This window comes from Parasteatoda tepidariorum, chromosome 9 (genome assembly GCF_982258835.1).
Source record: "Parasteatoda tepidariorum strain Cologne lab strain chromosome 9, Ptep-v5.0, whole genome shotgun sequence".
In the NCBI taxonomy this organism is placed as follows: Eukaryota; Metazoa; Arthropoda; class Arachnida; order Araneae; family Theridiidae; genus Parasteatoda; species Parasteatoda tepidariorum.
This window is the reverse complement of record NC_141763.1, coordinates 91,801,960-91,820,799: the sequence shown is the minus strand read 5'-3', so window position 1 is coordinate 91,820,799 and position 18,840 is coordinate 91,801,960. Positions and strand designations below refer to the sequence as shown.

The following is an 18,840-nucleotide window of genomic DNA, read 5'->3' as shown; positions in this document are numbered from 1 at the left end:
TATCTTTAAATATGCTAAGTTTTACTATTATTCTATGTATTTTGGTAATTTTTTTTAATTATATAATATGTTTGTTACATTGTTATTACCCCTATCGTTGTTCGATTTAAAAAGTAAAACTTAAAAGAAATTCTGTTTTCAGTGTTGAAATTACTATGTAGGGCTATAATTAAACAAGTAAATAATATTTTAGATATTTTATTATAAAATATAGAGCATTAGATACTTACTAAAGCTAATATAGAAACACAAAAAAAGAAAAAAACATTACATTTAGCTAAGCCTAACCATATACCCATCTCAGAAAACAATTCATAGTAAAATGATTTTAAAATTTATTCCTAAATTTCGATGCTGATCTGTTCTTTAGATGCACCTCTACCAGTGTGAACTATAATGAATAGGTTTTCCGAATTTTTAATGATGTAAGAAGAAAGTTCACCACCAGCTTAAACTAATATACTGTATAAGATGATCATAAACAGATAGTTTGCAAACATTAAACTTTTTACTAGTTTCTAGTACTGAATTAAAAATGCCTGCCCCAATCCCAGTAAATGTTTCTAAAAATATTAAACCAATTACCTAAATTTAAAAGAGGAAAATAGATGTTTTTTTAATATATGCCCACTACACTTACCCCCCCCCCCATTACATTTTTAATTCTTCAAAAAGACTGAATAATAGTCAGAAAATCACAAACATTTTTAAGTTATTGAAATTAAAACCTTCATTTCTCCTTATGCATACTATCAATAAACCAAGAATTGATGAAAATCTTAAATTATTTTTTACCATGAAAATGTCTGTCTAAATACTGTTTTAATCCCTTCCTTCTCGCTCCTGTGAAAATGACTGGGTGAGATTTCGTCCACTATTTCTCGCTCGTGATATTGACAGACTAGAGTGTTCAGTAGTAATGCGCCAATAAGAATAAAACTAATTCATTTCTTTTGCCTGGAAAACATTTTATTTCTCATTTTACACACCTGATGGCAGTAGCAGGATATTTTTAAGGTAAGGTATAATTTCCAAAACCCAAAAATAAAAAATTTTATGTACTAAAATCATGTGAATACGAATCACGATATTGTATTATAAAATTGTAAATACAAATCACATTTGATTTTAAAATTGCTTTAATTTTAATCATAATGGGTAATTTCAGCGAATCATAATGTGCAATTTGTAAATGAAATGTGATGTAGGTTCTCTGAGATCTCGTCTGTTACTGGCGAAACAAGATTAAATTAAACGTTTTAAACCAGTTAAATATAGTGTAAAATAAACTTGGAAAAAATTAAAACGAAAAAGTCGTAAATACTGTATTTCATAAAACACATTTACTATGAATTGAAACTCATGATTTGTAAACAACTTTAAAGCAAATCATGATGTCTATTTCACCAATTGCTCTGCCACATTTTTCTTATTGAAGGCAGCAATAAAATCACATAAAAGCTGACTTTTTATTTTTCTTAAAAATGTAAGATGTTTAAACGGAAAACAACAATCCCGATTTTTTTTCTTTTACAGAGAAAAAGTAGCAAAAACATTTTTGACTTCAAAAATTTTGTAGCATTCTCTTTCAAATTAGGACAAAAACTTTTCCAGGATTCATAATTAGCAGATAGTCTTAACAATTGAATTTTGATATTTTTAAAAGCATTATTTAAAATAAAAAGGTTTTAAATTGAAAATAAAAATTCTTCAAACTGACTAGTTAAAAATATGCATTTGTATTATAGGAAAATGAATGCTCTGAACTCATACAAAAAATAATGTCAGGACAAAATATTTTTTACTAAGAATTGCAGGACCTACAGCTTGACTAAAACTGCACTGTGCAACATAAAAAAGTCATTATTGTATGGTCAATAACACTTACATTTATACTAATAAATTTAAATTTTTATTTTTAAAATTTCAAAAACAAAACACTTTTGAATAATTGGTAAAAAAAAAGTGGGCTCCAAACTTTATGTTGCTGCATTCTGGGGAAACAAAAAAAAAAAAAAAACTAATAAGATTAGATATGATAAAATATTATTAATATTAAGAAAGTAGCATAGGAAGCATTTAGCAAAGATATAACACTCATACCAAAAGTAAAATTTATTATAAAATTGCTTTCACAATACATGGTTCAGCAGTTTTTAAAAAGTCAGCATTTTCAAAAACAGTAATGATTAAAAAAAAACAATCACAAGGGTATTATTATATTAATATGTTAAAATAACATTACTTCCTTACTTCATTTTTAAAAAAGTAAAAACATTAAAATGGAAAATTTATTAAGAAATTATAACTGTGACGACGCTAATAATTATATTTTACATATTTATTATTGATATTTTTTTTAATTTACAACTTTCTTTCATTTAAGTATTTTTAATTTAATTTTATAATTGAAATATAATATCATTTATTCGGATTATAAAACGAATCTAAATACGCCTAAATGAAAGAAAGCTAACAACAATTAGTGCTGGCATACAAGCAATCAATGTTATCATTCCTTACCAAACATTTGACAAACAGATTACAAAAATATACATACACACGAAATATAAATATGATACTTTGCACAATAAGAAAATGAATTTGTACAGTCAATCTTTCAGGTAAACAGAGATGGATTACTTGTTGACAAAGGTTTTCGTTGAGTGGGTGTAGGTATTGAGGATTCCTTCAACATTTTTTTGGTCTTTTTCACTTTAGGCCTTTTAAGCGAAGGCTTTGGAAAGGTCTTGACATTTTCTTTATTTTTCAAGCCAGTAACACTCAAATCAGACTGGAACAAAAAATTTTTTAATTTATAACCACATAGAAATATTATATATGAAGAAAAAAAAATATGCTAAGACCATTGTAATGCTGAATTAGGAATTGTTAGGAGAAATAAAGTTTCTTCTTGGCATGAAAAAAATTAACAAGAGCACCAGTCATCTTTAATTTTTGGGAAGAATATGGAAAGTTAGTAACGGTGAAATTTTTGGCAATAACTGAAAATATATTAAAGAAGGAAAAAAAGTGCATTTACAGCAAAATCCCAAGAATCAGGCCCATCAAAAAAAGGCAAATTAAATGTACATTTTGAGACTCATATTGGATTATTAAATTTTAATTGTTGGTGTGAATCACAGCGAACTCTAACCGACGCTTAGGAACATAGGAAGAAATTTATTATTGGCAATTTATTTAGAAATAGCACTGCCAAAAATAAAGGCAATCTTGCGTTATTAACATTAAATTTAAATAACTTGGCATAAAAGTTAAACATCAATAAGACAGTCAGAATGTAACATAAACCCTGTAAACATATATTCACGCTCAAAAGAAAGGGGGGGGGGGAAGAACAGATTTCGATACTATTTGTTGTTTTGATTTTGATACTGATTTGTTCAATCACCTTGAATAATAAATCATTATGCAATTCAATTGAATAAAAAGTTAGCTGAATAAAACAGAAATAAATGCATTTGCTTTTGATGAAGTGGAATAAAAATCAAATTCCTAATATATTTATTTGATGAAAGATTAGCACTAATTAAATATAAAAACAATTTTTATGAAATTCAAAAACCAGAAAATTTTTAATGCTTATAATAACATGACAGTTATAATTGTGCTAACAACCAACTAAAATCTTAATAGCTACCACAAAATAAAATATGATTTTATAAAAAAAGAGGTGAAAGATTTTATTTACATTTCTTAAATTATCATTACCATACCAATACAGTGCTATGGTATACCTGACAACTCTTAAGCATTTTTCAAAAGATTTTATTTTCACAATGCAGAATTTTTACATTCATACTAAGTTCCTGTTTTCAAAATTTTTTAGTTTAGACTAACACTACATTTCCATAGTTATAACTTACTAACAGCAGGCATACCAATTATTTTATTGAATTGTAAGTGTAGGCTAAATGTGAATTGAATGCCTACTTACAATGTCATTTTGATTGGCGTTTCACTATGATTAGAAAAGAGCCGTGATGACTCAGGAGATAAAGGGTTCGCCTTCCAATGAGGTGAACCGTGTTTGAACCTCAGCTTTGGTTCGTCGATACAAATTCCCCTTAAGCTGACCCCGGTGATGACGTAAATTTATCCTCAGTGGTAGACGGATTATGGGTTCGTCTCCTTGCCGTCAGGCTAAACGTGGGAGGTTCTTGTTGTCTTCCTCTCCATGTAGTGCAAGTGCAGGTTAATTCACTCAAAAAGTTCTCCACAAAGGCAAATTTCTTCCAATACTTGATCTACGAGTACCCTTGTCTTCTGGATTTTGCTCAAAACTACAATGCTAGGGAGTTGAACATTAGTAGTCGTAAACCCAAAAATTGGGTTGGCGGTTATAATATGACTAGAAAAACACTTTGAAGAGTGTGAAAGAAGATATATGATGTACAAATAATCCTTATTTTATACTCCGATCACAATTGTTTAAATACATAGTTTTTTTCCCCCATAAATAAATATTTCAGGCTTCTGAGTTAGTAGGGCTTATTTTTAATATTTCTGAAATAAAGTTATGTATTTGTATAACAAAATATGTAAAAATTCATAATTAAAAAGAAACACTGCTGTCACAAAATATAAAAAACATAGAAGGTATGGAATGCAACTTGACAAACACTTATATTTTAAAACAATTATGGCATAACAAAAAATAATGTATTCCTCTAAACGGGAACTTATAATTATGTTTGAGAGAGCTCATATATTATGAAATTCTAATTGAGGTTGCACACTTCTTGACATGATCATTAAAAAAAAAAAAAAAAAAAAAAAAAAAAAAAAAAAAAAAAAGAGAACATTTTTAAAAAAACAGAATATTTTTTTATAACAGCAAAACTACTTTGAATAAAAGGCATTTAAGTACAATAAACAGGGTATCTGCTACATTTTAGATTTTCAAATTCATGACTTTCCATTATTAATTTCTAGAATTTTTCATGACTTAACGAAGTAACTGTTTTCTCCAACAAAAAACACAACAATAAATTTAAAAAAGCATTATAATAACATTAATTGAAATGATAGGTAGAAATAAAACTGTTATACTCTGCATCTTTATATTTATAGATTTTAAATTTAAGAAACAGAGTAAAGAAAGAGTTGAAGCAATAAAATAGCTGAAAAAAATAAAAAAGTAAATAATTTTTCTTCTTTTTTTCTGCAGCTTTATATTCTAAAGATACTTTTCTTGTTCACCAGAAAGAAGTACTCACGATTTTTCTGTTCTCATTTCGGAATAAAAAAAATACGCCAATAACTGGCTTTCTTCAGCAGTGTTGCCAGAACTTAAGATTAAAAAGTAGCGAATGGGAGCTCCAAAAGTAGCGGATTCGAACATTTTGTAGCCCAAAAATAAATCATATATATATATATATATATATATATATATATATATATATATATATATATATATATATATATATATATATATATATAAATTTATTTACTGCACTAATTTATTTGGCTATATTTCTGTAAAACAGCGCCGTTTGCCAGAAAACACTAAAATTATAATAACATTGACTAGCTCGTTTTTTTCCAGCTTTTTTATGGGTAAAAATCAGTCGGAACTGTCTTCGATATTTTAATGTTGGTGCGGTCTTTGAGCTGCATAAGAATACTAAGAGGTTTCGACCTCAGCTCGCTTCGTTCCCCAACCTCAAGAACCTTAATTACTCGCACATAAAAATGTTCTCACTAGCTAATTTTTTTTTTAATAAAAATTATCTCGCGTTTCGAGGAAATTAAAAATAAGACCTAACTAGGACCCAATCTCCAGCAAGAAATTCAGAAAAGTTCAACTTCATGGGCCTACATCTGTGTGTATTTAAAAATAAAAGGCAAAAAATCTTTTTTTGATAAGCAAAATAATTTATTTATTCATTTCTGCTCTGAAGTTCGTAACAATACAAAGTACAAACATTCAGCTGGCAGATGAGAAATATGACTTTGCTTTTCTTTGTAACAGCATCAATAATTGTTTCAAACTCGATTGAGAATAGTTTTGATAGTAATTTAGTGAACAAATGAATATTTTGATTTGGACCACGTATGAAACAGTATTTTAAAGCGTCTACGAAGCAACAAATATTTTTAACTAATTTTTTTTTCATTTATAGTAGCCGTAACATCTGTTATAAAGTGTAAAAAAAAACAATTATAAAAAGATAGATTTGCACTAAATGCTCGTAAATATTTTCTTTTCTCGCAGCTCGTCTTAGTTGCTGTGCTTACTTTACTTGCACAGTGAAACCTGTTAAGTTGACCATCTCTATAAGTTAATCACCTATCTAAGATTTTGATGATCAAGTGCAAAACTGGTAAAAACAATTTATTATCATTTTTATAAGATGACGTCTCTGATAAAACCATCAAATTGTAGTTCCACTTCTGATCAGTTTACGATAGTTTCACTGTAGTAGCTTTAATAATTTTCTAAACTCCTTTTATAACACGCAGCATATACATTACCGTGTTTATCATTTACAGTAATTATCTTTCCTAGCTATTTTGCAATTACTATTAATGTTTCGAAAGGTTTAAAATGGTGACATTTTCGAATTAAAAAAATTGTCGTTATTCAGTTTTCCTGATCCCTAAGTGCATTATGTTTCAATTAACTTAGTCGTTTTTATTCATAATTTCATTGTTATAGTTAATTATTATTTGAAATTTCATAGTATATATTTTTGTTTTAATAACAAAATCCATCTTTTGCGTTTCATCGTCATCATTGGGTGGGCCTTGGCCTTCTATGAAATATTTCTTCATGTCGTTCTCCTTGATGCCAATTCTGATTATCATTTGCGTTTGGTAATACGAATTTTATTTTAATATGATAACTATCCAAAACTTAATTTTTATTTGTTTCATTTATTTATTGCATATTTGGCAAAATGAGGTGAAAAATAATAACTGTAACCATAGCAATACATATTATAGCTTCCTTTAAAAAAAATAATTTCATCATTTACAACGGGCAAATCTAAGCTCTAGAGCAGGGATGGGCAAACCTTTTTGATCGAGGGCCAAAAATCGAGAAAAAAAATGTTTGGTAGGACAAATAAAACTTTCAAAATTTAAAAAAAAAAAAGCGATATACAAGTTTTAATTTAAATATTTAGTGAGATGAATGAAATTGCGATTTCGTTTTTAAAAGTTCCTTATATTAAGGTTCGAAGCGAGATGTGCCTATTTTACGGAACAAGGCTAAATCCTTTTCTGTTAGTCCACTTCTGAAATGATTCTTTCTAAGGTTCAAAGTTGAAAACTCTTGTTCACATATATAAGATTAAGCAAACATAGAGCTGATTTTCTGGGCATGAAATATTAAATTTTGGAAACTAGCTTTTGGTAATGATTTGTAAAACTTTGGCATATTTAGAAACAAATGCTTCAGATGACTGTTAGATTGTCCGCTCGTTGGATCTTAAAATGCGTAGTCTGCCAAATGTGAAGTACAATTTACCTATATTAGATTCCTCGAGAAAGACAAACGCTAGTTAGAGACAATCTAAGACAATCTAGTTAGAGACTTCTGCTTTCAACATTTTACCAATTGAAGCTGTCTGTGCTAACTATTTCCATCAATTTATGTTTCTTAGAACAAAAATAGAGAAAGTAAAAAGGTCATCAGTACTTTGTTAAAAAAGGAAAAACAGAAATAATTTTAAATAGTTGACAAGAAAATGGATGTATATTGTTTATGTATATTGCCACTGATCGGCAAATTAAAATTATATACGCGGGCCGGATAAAACCTTCCGGCGGGCCACAGTTGGCCCGCGGGCCGTAGTTTGCCCATCCCTGCTCTAGAGAGATATAAAAATTTTCCTATTTTTCGTGCAACTGTGAATAGATCGTGATTTACAAAAGTGAAATGAATTCACTAAAAAGCATTTAACAGTACGATATTTTTTGGAAACTCGTTGTCATTCACAACAACTATTTTCATTTATCAGGTAAAATGACTTTGGATTTAATTTTTCTGAGTTTCAAAGCGAGTAACGTGATTTTTTTTCTCCAGAAGATAAACGATTAATAATAGTTGGAGTTAAAAAACATTTTCCCCATCATACTCTCCGTGCATTTTTCCATATATATCTTTGCGATTTCCCGAGTCTACGATTTGAAACATAAACATGGAAAGATTATAGACTCCATCAGTAAAACATATCAAGAATCCAAAACTGAAGCGAGAACGTTTTCAACAACAACAACAAAAATGTCCTTTTTAAAAATGGTAAAGAAGCTGCAAACTTTCAGAATCATTTTATAATGGGAAGGGAAGAAATTAAAATATATATATATATTTCAGTAAGGAAAAAAAGTAGCGCATATTTAAGATTTGTAGCGTTCGAAAAATAATAAGTAGCCCAAAAAGTAGCAAGTAGCGAAAATTCAATTTTCAGTAGCGGGGACTTTTAAAAGTAGCCCAATCCGCTACTTGTAGCCCAATCTGGCAACACTGTTCTTCAGCTAGAATTTTAAATAGATAAAATAAAAAATAACAAAAATTCTGAAATCACAGAAGCTTAAAAGATAATTCGATCTAGAAATGGTTTTTCTTTCATTTTTTGAAAGAACACCATAATTTTTAAAGAACATAAACCTTTTTATATTTAAATAAAATACCACTGAAAGTGGAGACTGTTACAAATTCAGATATTCAGAACATCGTGAAAGGGGGGGGGGGGGTAAATTCACGATTTTAAAAAAATAGTTGAGAAAATTTTTATTTGAGAAAATCAGCAGATCAACAAATCAGATGATTGTACTGATATTGGTAAACTGAATGGGAGTAATAACTAGGTAATAAAATTTGGCTCGGTACTAAGTACATTACCAATTAAGCGCAAAAAACAACAATTAGATACTTACCATTGAAGAAGCATTGGATAAAGTGTCACAGTCAGTAGAATATTCATCACCATCATTCAATGCTGATTCAGTAGTGATTACTTCAGGAAAAGCTAGGTTGAAAGGACTTCTAACCTCATCGCTTTCATCGAAACTACAGTCCATCGGTAAGTTCACAGCCTTATTCGTGTGTTCATCTCGGAATTTGCGCAAAATGCGCAGTTTCTCGTCATCAGGGGAAAGAGTAATTAAATCCTTAGAATAATAGTATTCCTTCCTTTGTGGAGTAGTGCCTATAAAAGATTAACATGTTAAATCCAAGCAAGAGTGCATTAGATAAACATTCATTTTTAGTCAAATGAAATAGCAAAGGAAAAAAAAAATTGGGAGAGAAAATTTAAATGATATTTTGAAATTATTTAATACATTGATTAAGACTAATAAAGCAAATGAATTATAAAATAACAGGTTTCTAAACCCAAATCTGTAGGAACGTCTGTGGTTTTCAAAACTGTGTTTTTAATTAGAGGACCCTGCTTTGAGAAATAAGTGCCTAGGAATTTGAAATACCAGGTTGTCAAAGAATGTTACTTTCCAAAGTCTAACAGAATGTTCTTAAAATTTTAAATTTTTTTTAATATTTCAATAAAAATAAAGCACATTATCTCTAAGGACCAAGATGTAGTTAAACATAGACAGAACAAAGGGACCAAAACAATTTTCCATTTAAATCGGGTGCTTGTTACACAAGAGTCAGCAGAAATTATCAAAAAAGCCTTCAACATCATGTACAAAAAATATTTATAAAAATATCTTAGTTTTATATTGTTTGGAATAACATCTCAGGCTATTATTATTAAACATTAATTATTATTATGCACGAAATACATTAGCCTATTGCTTTCTGGAAAATTTGAAATTTTTCAGCACATTATGTTTTAAACAGAGTTTAACCATTTCATCAACTTTAGATAGTGCAGGGTTGGCTTTTTGCCAGCAGAAACTGGTTATAACCGGTAAAAACTAAAAAACTTCTATATTAGTTCTAGTAATTGCTTAATGACATTTTAAGTAAACTGAAAAATGTAACTTCATGTAACTGTAACAAACTTTTTCATTCATTGTTTGTAAATATATATTATTTGGTTTATATTAGTCCAGTTTTAAAAAATATGCTAGAGATGAAAGTTTCACAAATCTTGCTTGTTCCTTGATGGCAATGCTCGCTAGTTCTGCTGGACTTGAGAGAATCTTCTCAAATTTTTTGTTCGTGCATAGCAAATTGAGAAATTGTTTAGGCTTAGAAACTGCATCAAAACTTGTCTTTTGTTATAGATTACTGCAGAGTGCAAACAATGCAATATTTGATTTTGAATGGTAATAATCTTGTAAATTGTACTTTGTTTAACATTTAATTGTCTTTTCTATGAATTATCCATTGTATGTCATTCTCAGTACTTACTTTTATGTCATTTTCTAAATTTCTGCCACAAATGTGGCAGAAAAGGGTTTCTGCCATGCCAGTTTTAACCGGTTTCTACCAGTGGTTTTAACCACCTCGGCAGATACTTGTCAACCTTGGATAGTACATTTTGGAAATATTTGTTTTGAGATCATGCTCACAGGCACACGAAAATCAGTAGATATATAGTATATTCCATGATTTGCAAATCAAAATCTTTTGTAAATTATTGCAACAGGTGACTGTGCAAGGCATTCAAGAAGCTTCACATTAATTCTCTTTATTGTTTATCGACACATAATTTTGGAACAAAAGGGATGCTTTTAACCTTTTTCAAACAGAAAGAAATTTCTAGAAATAGTAAAAAACATTTTTTGATAAATTTCAAGACATTGAAAGAACATTTCTTGTTTAATCCCACAGATATACCAGATTTGAGCAGTCTCAGAAGAGGCGCTGAATGCTTGTTATCGATATTTATTTTTTAACAGTATTTGAAGGAACGGACAGTCTGGGTAGGGAGTTGGACCCAAGCTCAAGAAGTCATGAGTTCGTTCCCTGTCAGCCCTGTGCAGTAAAATCTGTTGGGTCACAAAGTCATCCATGTTCCCAAAACAAATCAATATCTATGGAGGTAGAAATATTGGAGATTGATTGTTCTCTGTTTCAGGTCAAAATAATGATCGGTAGACGGATGAATGAATAGGTTCGCCCTATAAATGGGATGTGATGTGTGTGTGGCTGAAGTTTTTCTCTTGTCCATAGATGGCGCCACTGAAAACAAGAAATGCACCCTCAGCCTTAAATTTGCTTGGTTTCATCAACATCTTGCTTGCTAATGCAGGCTTGCTGATATTAGCTAGTGGCATTAGAAACAACAAGAACCGTATTTAATTAGCATACTTCTAGATTTTACGAGACATTAGTTTGATTTATAATTAATTATTTTAATTAATAATAATCTTTTAGTTTTCATGCTTAGGTTATATTTATATGAATACAATTAGAATGTTTTTATCTATTTTCCAAGAAATATCATTAGTGTTCAATAGAAGATTCATAATTAAAAATTTCTTTATTGCATAAGTAGTAATATTCTAAAAATTTATGTAGATTTTGCTTTGATTCTGAATTTTTTGAAAAAATTAATTAAACAAATAGAAAAACACATTTTGGGACACTGGCCCAAGTTCACAAGAATCTGGCCCTGAAACTAGGCTTTTAACAAACTAAATTTTTCTCATTAAATCGGGATTCTTAATTAAGGTGTTTAACGAAATATTCTTTATAAATTAAATACTCACCTGTAGGAATATCTTTTTCTAAATCTTCAGTGATGAATTTTTCAATTGCCAAATCTCTCTGGAGTATTTCTTTGCTCACTTTTTGACTATCATCTTGTAAATTCTGCCTAGAAGCATTGATGATAGTTTCTGCTCCAGACATTTTCTTAAGTATATTTACTTTGTGATCATCCAGGTGCAAAATGTCACACTTTATAGCATCACTCACAGAATCTTGAATTTCCTGTGAAAGAAAACGTTACAAAAATTAATAGGGCTTTTCATTTTACAGGACATATGTTATAGGATCGAAATATTTATGAAGTAGAGTCAAAAACAATTTTTTCTAAGAAAACTGTTTCAGGAAATATATTCAAAAATAGAAAAGATAAATCGATAAACGAAAGACTTAAGATGATTGCTAAAAAATTAAATAGTAGTTTGCTCTTCAATATAAATTTTATATACAAATGAAACAAAGCTTAATTTACTTTGAGCTTCTTTAAGTATCTTCATTTTTTTCCCTTCTTTTTTCATTCACTTATTCTATTTTCAAAACAAATTATTATTTAACATTTTAAGAAGAAAAATTAAGTATTTTTAATAAAACTCAAACAGTTACAGATAAAAGTAACATTTTCAGGGGTCTGTCTAGGTTTTTTTGAGAGGTACCTATTTTGTGAAAATTTAGAAATAATTCGTGAAAATTAAAAATTATATTAAAAAATCAACACAAAAATATGCTATAAATATGGATTTATTGTTTCTTACAGGATACAAATTTTTTTTTTAAAGAAAAAGTAGTTTGTGGGAAAACTCAGAGGAAAAAAGGAACAGCTGAATATATCTAAATAATGCTATAGTAAATGAAATAGTTTAGTATAACTGAAATATCATCCTTTAAAATTCCACATTTTACGCTTTTAGAGGTCAAAATTTTTTAAAAGACTAAAATAAGAAACGAAATTCCTTGTATTTTCTCAGTTTTTAATAAATAAATAAAAATTCTCTGTATTTTCCAGGATTTTCCCGTGGAGTGGCAGCCCTGAATCAGTTTTAAAATGATTTATTTTCCAGGTTGCGGAAATAAATCTGAAAAGAGCTAGAATTACCAGTAAACTACAAGTCTTTATTTTTTAACGCTTATATTTTTTCACAAAGTAAATAAAAAATGAAAAATCACAGAAAATTTCAGGCTTCATAAAATCTAAGAATGTTAATTAACCGTAAAAAATAAGTTTGCAAAATAAATAACTAAAAACTTGATAAAACGAGTATAACAATTATAATATAAAGATGCAAAATTAGCATGTTTATAACAAGTTTAAGTTATCTCTCTTAAAATTTTAACCTCTTAAATAAAGCAAAATGTGTGTCTGCGACAAAGTTCTAATCTTCCTAACAAAAGTTCTTTGCTAGAAATTCTACCACACACTTCAAAATAAAGTGCCTTTTGTTGGCCATATATTAATTGTGTCCTCCCATTTCCCTTTTCGGTAACTTACTATTAAAACTTAACATTCATTGTTATTAATGATGTCAAACACTATTGCACTTAATCTCATTTTTTATTGAAAAAACTTATACTGTATACACAAAAGTTTACCTTTAGATTGGTTTTCCTTGATTCATAATTACTCTGAGTAATTATTTCATTAGCTACAACTTCATCTTTTATCATCTCAAAGCTTGATTCTTGTTTCTGTAAAGATAAAGAAATAATTTAGTAGGAAATAAGTAAAATTGAGCAGGAAATAAATTTAGAGACTATAAAATACCTGTTGGTTATTTTTTATGAATGTTGCGACTCCGGATATCTCAGAATCACAGTAACTGACCACTGTATCTAATCGTGAAGTAAACTGAAAGAAAGCAGACAACTTTTAAAATTTGTAATGGCTATGACTGAGGTTATTGAAACTGATTAATGATTCCACTAGATTTTGGAAACTACAGGTTGTCATTATCACCTAAGACTATCAAACTTATGGGTCCTTTTTTACCAAAAGGGGATTCCACTTGATGGTATGGATCCCTATCTTAAAGATGCACCCGAAGAGTAAATATTTTGTGTTTTATGTTTTTTAAATATGTTTTATTTACTAAAAATTAAAATTTAAAATCTTCTAAATCTCCATAATTTTGCAATTCAAATTTTGTTGTTCAGAAAATTAAAGCATTATTGCAGAATTTAGAAATCTCCAAGAATTTTTTTTTTTTTAAAGGATATAAAAGGCTTGTGATAAGGAGCAGATAATAACTTTTCCTCCTTCTAAATTATTATCCTCGTTTATAAGCATTTTATCAATTGATAAACAAAATAAGAAAAGAATTAAATTCGACAGGAATTTTAAATACACTTAACTAATAAAACAGCTGCAAAAAGTGAACAAAAAAAAATGCAATTTGATTTTTTCAGAATTATTTTTTCGCTGATCATTCTTGATTAGTTTTACCCAGACAAAACAGAGCTGTAGTTCTTTTTCCTGTAGCAGAAAATTATTCATTTCAGAGGACGCTGTTTAATTTTATTTTTGTGTTCCACCTATGATTTTTACAAATGTCTTCATTGCTTCAAATAGGATGGACCTTTACAAAAACAATTTAGTCAATAAAAATAGGGGGGGGGGAGACATAAAATTACTGATATTCTACTTTAGCAGTTTCCAGCCAGTGCAGCTAGTTTTGATGTGTGGTCACAGATTTTTATTATTTCAAAGACATTCTAACTAATGCTGACAATTTGCTTACTTAATTTTTTTCTTAATACCATACTCTTTGCATGTATTACTAATGAGTGAAGTGTCTTTTTTATGCTCATATTATATAGATCAACCTTGATCTTTCATTTTGTTGTCCCTAACGTAAGTAGTAAATTTAACAAAAGAAAATAAGACACAGTTGTGTACACCTAACTTAGACACAGAGAATGTAACTAGATCTGGTTTAGATCCTGAAGAAGTGAGATAAATTTTACTGATGATAAAGAATATGAATAATAATTTGAAATGATTGGATGTTATGACTAGGTTCCCCCCAGGTTTTCCCGAATTTTCATACAGGCATTCCTGCATACCCTCCAACTTATGAGGATTTTGAAAATAATTCTTTCTAGTGGTAGCGAACCAAAGTAAAAATTTTTAAAGCAAATGGATCTCTCATAAAACTTTTATCAGAACTTAAGAATCTAGCCATATGGCCTGCACTTTTATAAATAATAGTGAACAAGTTAGGCTAAAATTAATTTTTTTTAAATATTAAGACATTAATTTTGCTACCGTCTGAAAAGAAGATTTCTGAAACTACGGAAATTCCGTAGCAGTTGGAGGGTATGTTCCTGCATCAAAAAAATATATAATTGAGTAAGAAAATGGTACACAGCAACAAATTTTTTTACAATTTTATCCAGGGGCCCAACTCTTTTTAGAGTTGCTATTTAAATTGAAACAAGACAATAAACAAGAAATTCCCATTCGAACAAGAAATTTCTTCTATAGAAAAAATTATTTTAATTTCAAACATTTCTTGTGAGGTAATTAATATTTTACTGATGACATTGCTGTTAGAAACAAAAATATGCACACACCTAAAAGACATTTAAGATAAATTTTTACCTCATTAGTTTTAATTGTGGTAGCAATCTCATCTAAAGCACCTAAACTGGAAGCATTTTCTGGTTCTAAAGTGTCAAGATGTTTTTGTAATGATCTGAAACAAAAATATCTCAGTCAGTCATCTTTAAACTTGTTTAAAATCAAAAAATTAACGTCAAATAAAACTGGATTGACAGAAAACACACACAAAAATAAAAACTTCATTTTCATGCAATGAAACATTAATTTGGGAGTTCCCTTAATGTTAATTCAACGTTTTGGATATTTCAAAATATCTATGGAACTATTTAAGCAAACCCCCAATATTTTTTGCACACTATTATAAAACTTGCCAAACGAATTTTTAATAAGTAATAAACAATAAATAATCTTTGCTCAATTCAATCAATAAATAATCTTCAAAATGAAAAGTTTTAATTTGAATAAAATTATCTTTGGGTAAATAAGCTTAATAATTCTGGTTTTCATTACATTCATTAATTCCATTTTAAAGAGTATAAAATATCTAAGGCTGTTAATAGCATGCATATTAAGAAATGTTGTCACTTATGCATGATAGATAAAATGAGCATTTATTTAAAACAACTTTAGCATTTTTTCAAAAACCAAAACTAACAAGATTAACTCACTTCCCGATTACTGTTAAATCTTAAAGCTAAATTAAAAATGTATTTGGACAAATAAGTCATAAGGAAGATGGTAAAGTATGCTATCATTTAGATATACATTTTTAAAGTTTATTTTAGCATAGTTCTTTTAATTCCTTATAGCATATTAATTAGACTTCTAAAAACAATAATTTTCTGTTCATGTTAAACACAAACAACTACTTTATATGTCAATTTGTTTGAATTCTTTACGTTTATGAGCAATACCTTAAATTTTGTTGTCTTATTACTACTTTTTCAACATATAAATTTCCATCCTTTTTAACACACGTTACTTTATTCAAGATTTGTATAAAATTTAAGTATATTTTTTTCTTTGTTAAAGAAAATATTATAGGCAAAAAACTTTAAAAATTTTCCAATATTATTTTCTAAAAATATTTTGAAAAAGTAATTGTACCAGGAAAATAATAATAACTTTCAGGAAATCATTTCATTTAAAAAAATCATGTTAAAGGGAAATATTAGATTTTGAAAGTTTTCTGCAATCCTGTAGTTATTCAGCACTGTTCCTTTTTTAAAATTTATTTTGTGCAATATACATTTCATTACAAAAATGAGCACTTAAATATGATTGTTAAGCACAGAATGCAAACAGGTTAAGTACTATTAGACTTTTTTCCCCAGTATAGTCAACACAACTACTTCTTACTCAACTTACTTTTTAGTGGCAATTAAATCAGATTCAAGATTCAATTTATGGTTTTGATGCCTGGTCATAATCTGTAAGGAACAACTATGTTAAAATACAAGACAAAATAAATAAGTTAGTATTATTATTATTTTTTAGTGAAGAAACTTACTGAAGAGTTCATTTCTTTTTGAAGAGATAGATCTTTGGAAACATCAGAAGTAAGTTCGCAAATTAATTTGCTAAGTTCACAAATCTTAGTCAATTTCTATGTAATAAAAATATAATAAGCAATAATAATTAATATAACTGTGTTCAGTCAATCTGTGCAATTAAAATAGTGAATATAAAATAACTGTTTAAAATACAAAGGACGATATATCGAAAGAGGAACTTTTTATAAAAAATTCCGTTTCTCTTCCATTGGTACATTAAAAATTTAAAGTGAAGAAAAAGTGAGTTCATAAAGTTTCAGATTCTGAAAAAATGTTTTCGGACTATCAAAATGCAAATGAATTATGGTAGGATAACTTCGTTAGAAAACATTTTTTCAGCACCTGAAATTTCATGGTTTATTTTGGGTTGACCTGAATTCACTTTTACTGAACTTAAAATTACTTATGTAGATCTGAGAAAATTTGCCATCAACTGTAAGAACTATTTTTTTCTGCAATCTTGGGTGGGAGAAAAATATTTAATTAATGCATTTTCTTAGCAACTAAAAATTAAATAAGAAATGAGTACATGAATGAAGATAACCCAGCAAAATCATTATGTTTTAAATTTTTAGCTTAAATATAAAATTAAGAATGAGCCGAACCTTGATAATATGAGCTTGATGAAAGTTATTAACGTTTATGAGAGTACACAATAAAAAATGCAGTTGATAAATTTCTGCAACTAAGAAAAGGAATAATAAATTATTTGCTAAAAGAATACGAGAGACTAAAGGCTCCTTAAGTAGAGCAATTTCAAAAGTTCAGTAAACCAAGTTGACCAATTTCGGTTTGCAAAGTTTTAATGCTCTAGAAAAATTAGTTGTTTTCCCGTAAATAATAAATACTTATGTGCACATTTGATACTTAATTTAAAAAGCATTTTAGTCGATAAATTTAGAAATACACAAAATTATTTACACGACACAAAATTCTATAGAACAAAAATCCAGGCGCTTTAAGGTTTGTGTTATAAAGATTTGCTACTGTAGTTTGTTGTATATAATTGCTTAATTTTTTATTTTACTTTATTGTTAAATAAAGTAACAAAGTAATATATAAACAAATTAAAAAAAACAGAACACCTTAAAGATTTGTAATCTTATGAATGAAAAGGTTAATCTTAAATATGCTAAACTATTTATGTAGACCATACTTGAAATTAAGTAACGAGACACGAAAACATACTTTTTCTGGAAAATTAAACATAACTGTTTTTAGAAAAATTCGGATTTCTGACCATAACATAACATAAGACTTTTTGCAACAATTAGGTAAATAGGATCCTAAATAGTTTAGGTAGGCTAGCAGTAAATAATTTTGGCACTTTATGGCTAATTTCCTCTTCTTTTGCATATACATCATACTTTAGGAACTGCTTCAGCAAGTCAAAAACTTCTTGCACATAATTATGAAACTTCTTTATCCAATGATAATTCCACGCAAATATTTCATTATTCAATTTCATCATTTTCAAAAAACACTTAAATATACTGAATAAAAGATGCTTGCATCATTTTAAAAAATATACTAATTTTAAATAATAAAATTTAAAATCAAACTATTACAAATATTTTCTTTCGAAAAATATAACTTCATAAAGAGGTTTTCTTGGAAATTATTAAATTAAACAAGATTAGGATTCCAATTATAAACTGTTAAAAAAATTGCTTAAATCATTAATTTTTTTTCTAAAAAAAAGTCTTTTACTTGGGAAGAAAAATAATATATATATAAGATTACAAAGTAAATTGTTAGTCTTCATCTATTTTAACAACAACTTTCAAGGAAACAATGCAAAAGAAAGTTTGTGTGTATTTATGTTTTGGCCTCATAATGAATCTTATTGTTTCTATATTATGTTAAGCTATGGAGACTTTGAAGATATGAAATAAAGGAAATGAAATCATACTTCTGTTTGCGACTGTCTGGAAGAAAGGATATTTATTTGTTCCTCTAAAGCAGCTAATTCATTGTTATGACTCTCTCTAATGGTGTCTATTGTTGATATAACATCATTCATAAATTTACTGCCTTCTTCTTTATGGTCCTTCATTTGTTTATGAAAATTTTCAATCTGA

General features: G+C 28.2%; 1 protein-coding gene across 1 annotated transcript in view; it reads right to left on the bottom strand.

Annotated features, from left to right (window-relative positions):
- Positions 1 to 2,100: 2,100 nt before the first annotated feature.
- The window catches only part of Klp61F (Kinesin-like protein at 61F), a 50,261-nt gene continuing 33,521 nt past the window's right edge, over positions 2,101 to 18,840 (bottom strand). The window contains exons 17-25 of the mRNA XM_021145722.3: positions 18,672 to 18,836; positions 16,717 to 16,812; positions 16,575 to 16,636; positions 15,246 to 15,339; positions 13,410 to 13,493; positions 13,238 to 13,333; positions 11,653 to 11,875; positions 8,908 to 9,179; positions 2,101 to 2,794 (exon numbers count right to left, since the gene is read on the bottom strand). Coding sequence (XP_021001381.3) covers positions 2,621 to 2,794; positions 8,908 to 9,179; positions 11,653 to 11,875; positions 13,238 to 13,333; positions 13,410 to 13,493; positions 15,246 to 15,339; positions 16,575 to 16,636; positions 16,717 to 16,812; positions 18,672 to 18,836 — 1,266 coding nt within the window. The 3' untranslated portion in view covers positions 2,101 to 2,620. The remainder of the gene's footprint in view (positions 2,795 to 8,907; positions 9,180 to 11,652; positions 11,876 to 13,237; positions 13,334 to 13,409; positions 13,494 to 15,245; positions 15,340 to 16,574; positions 16,637 to 16,716; positions 16,813 to 18,671; positions 18,837 to 18,840) is intronic.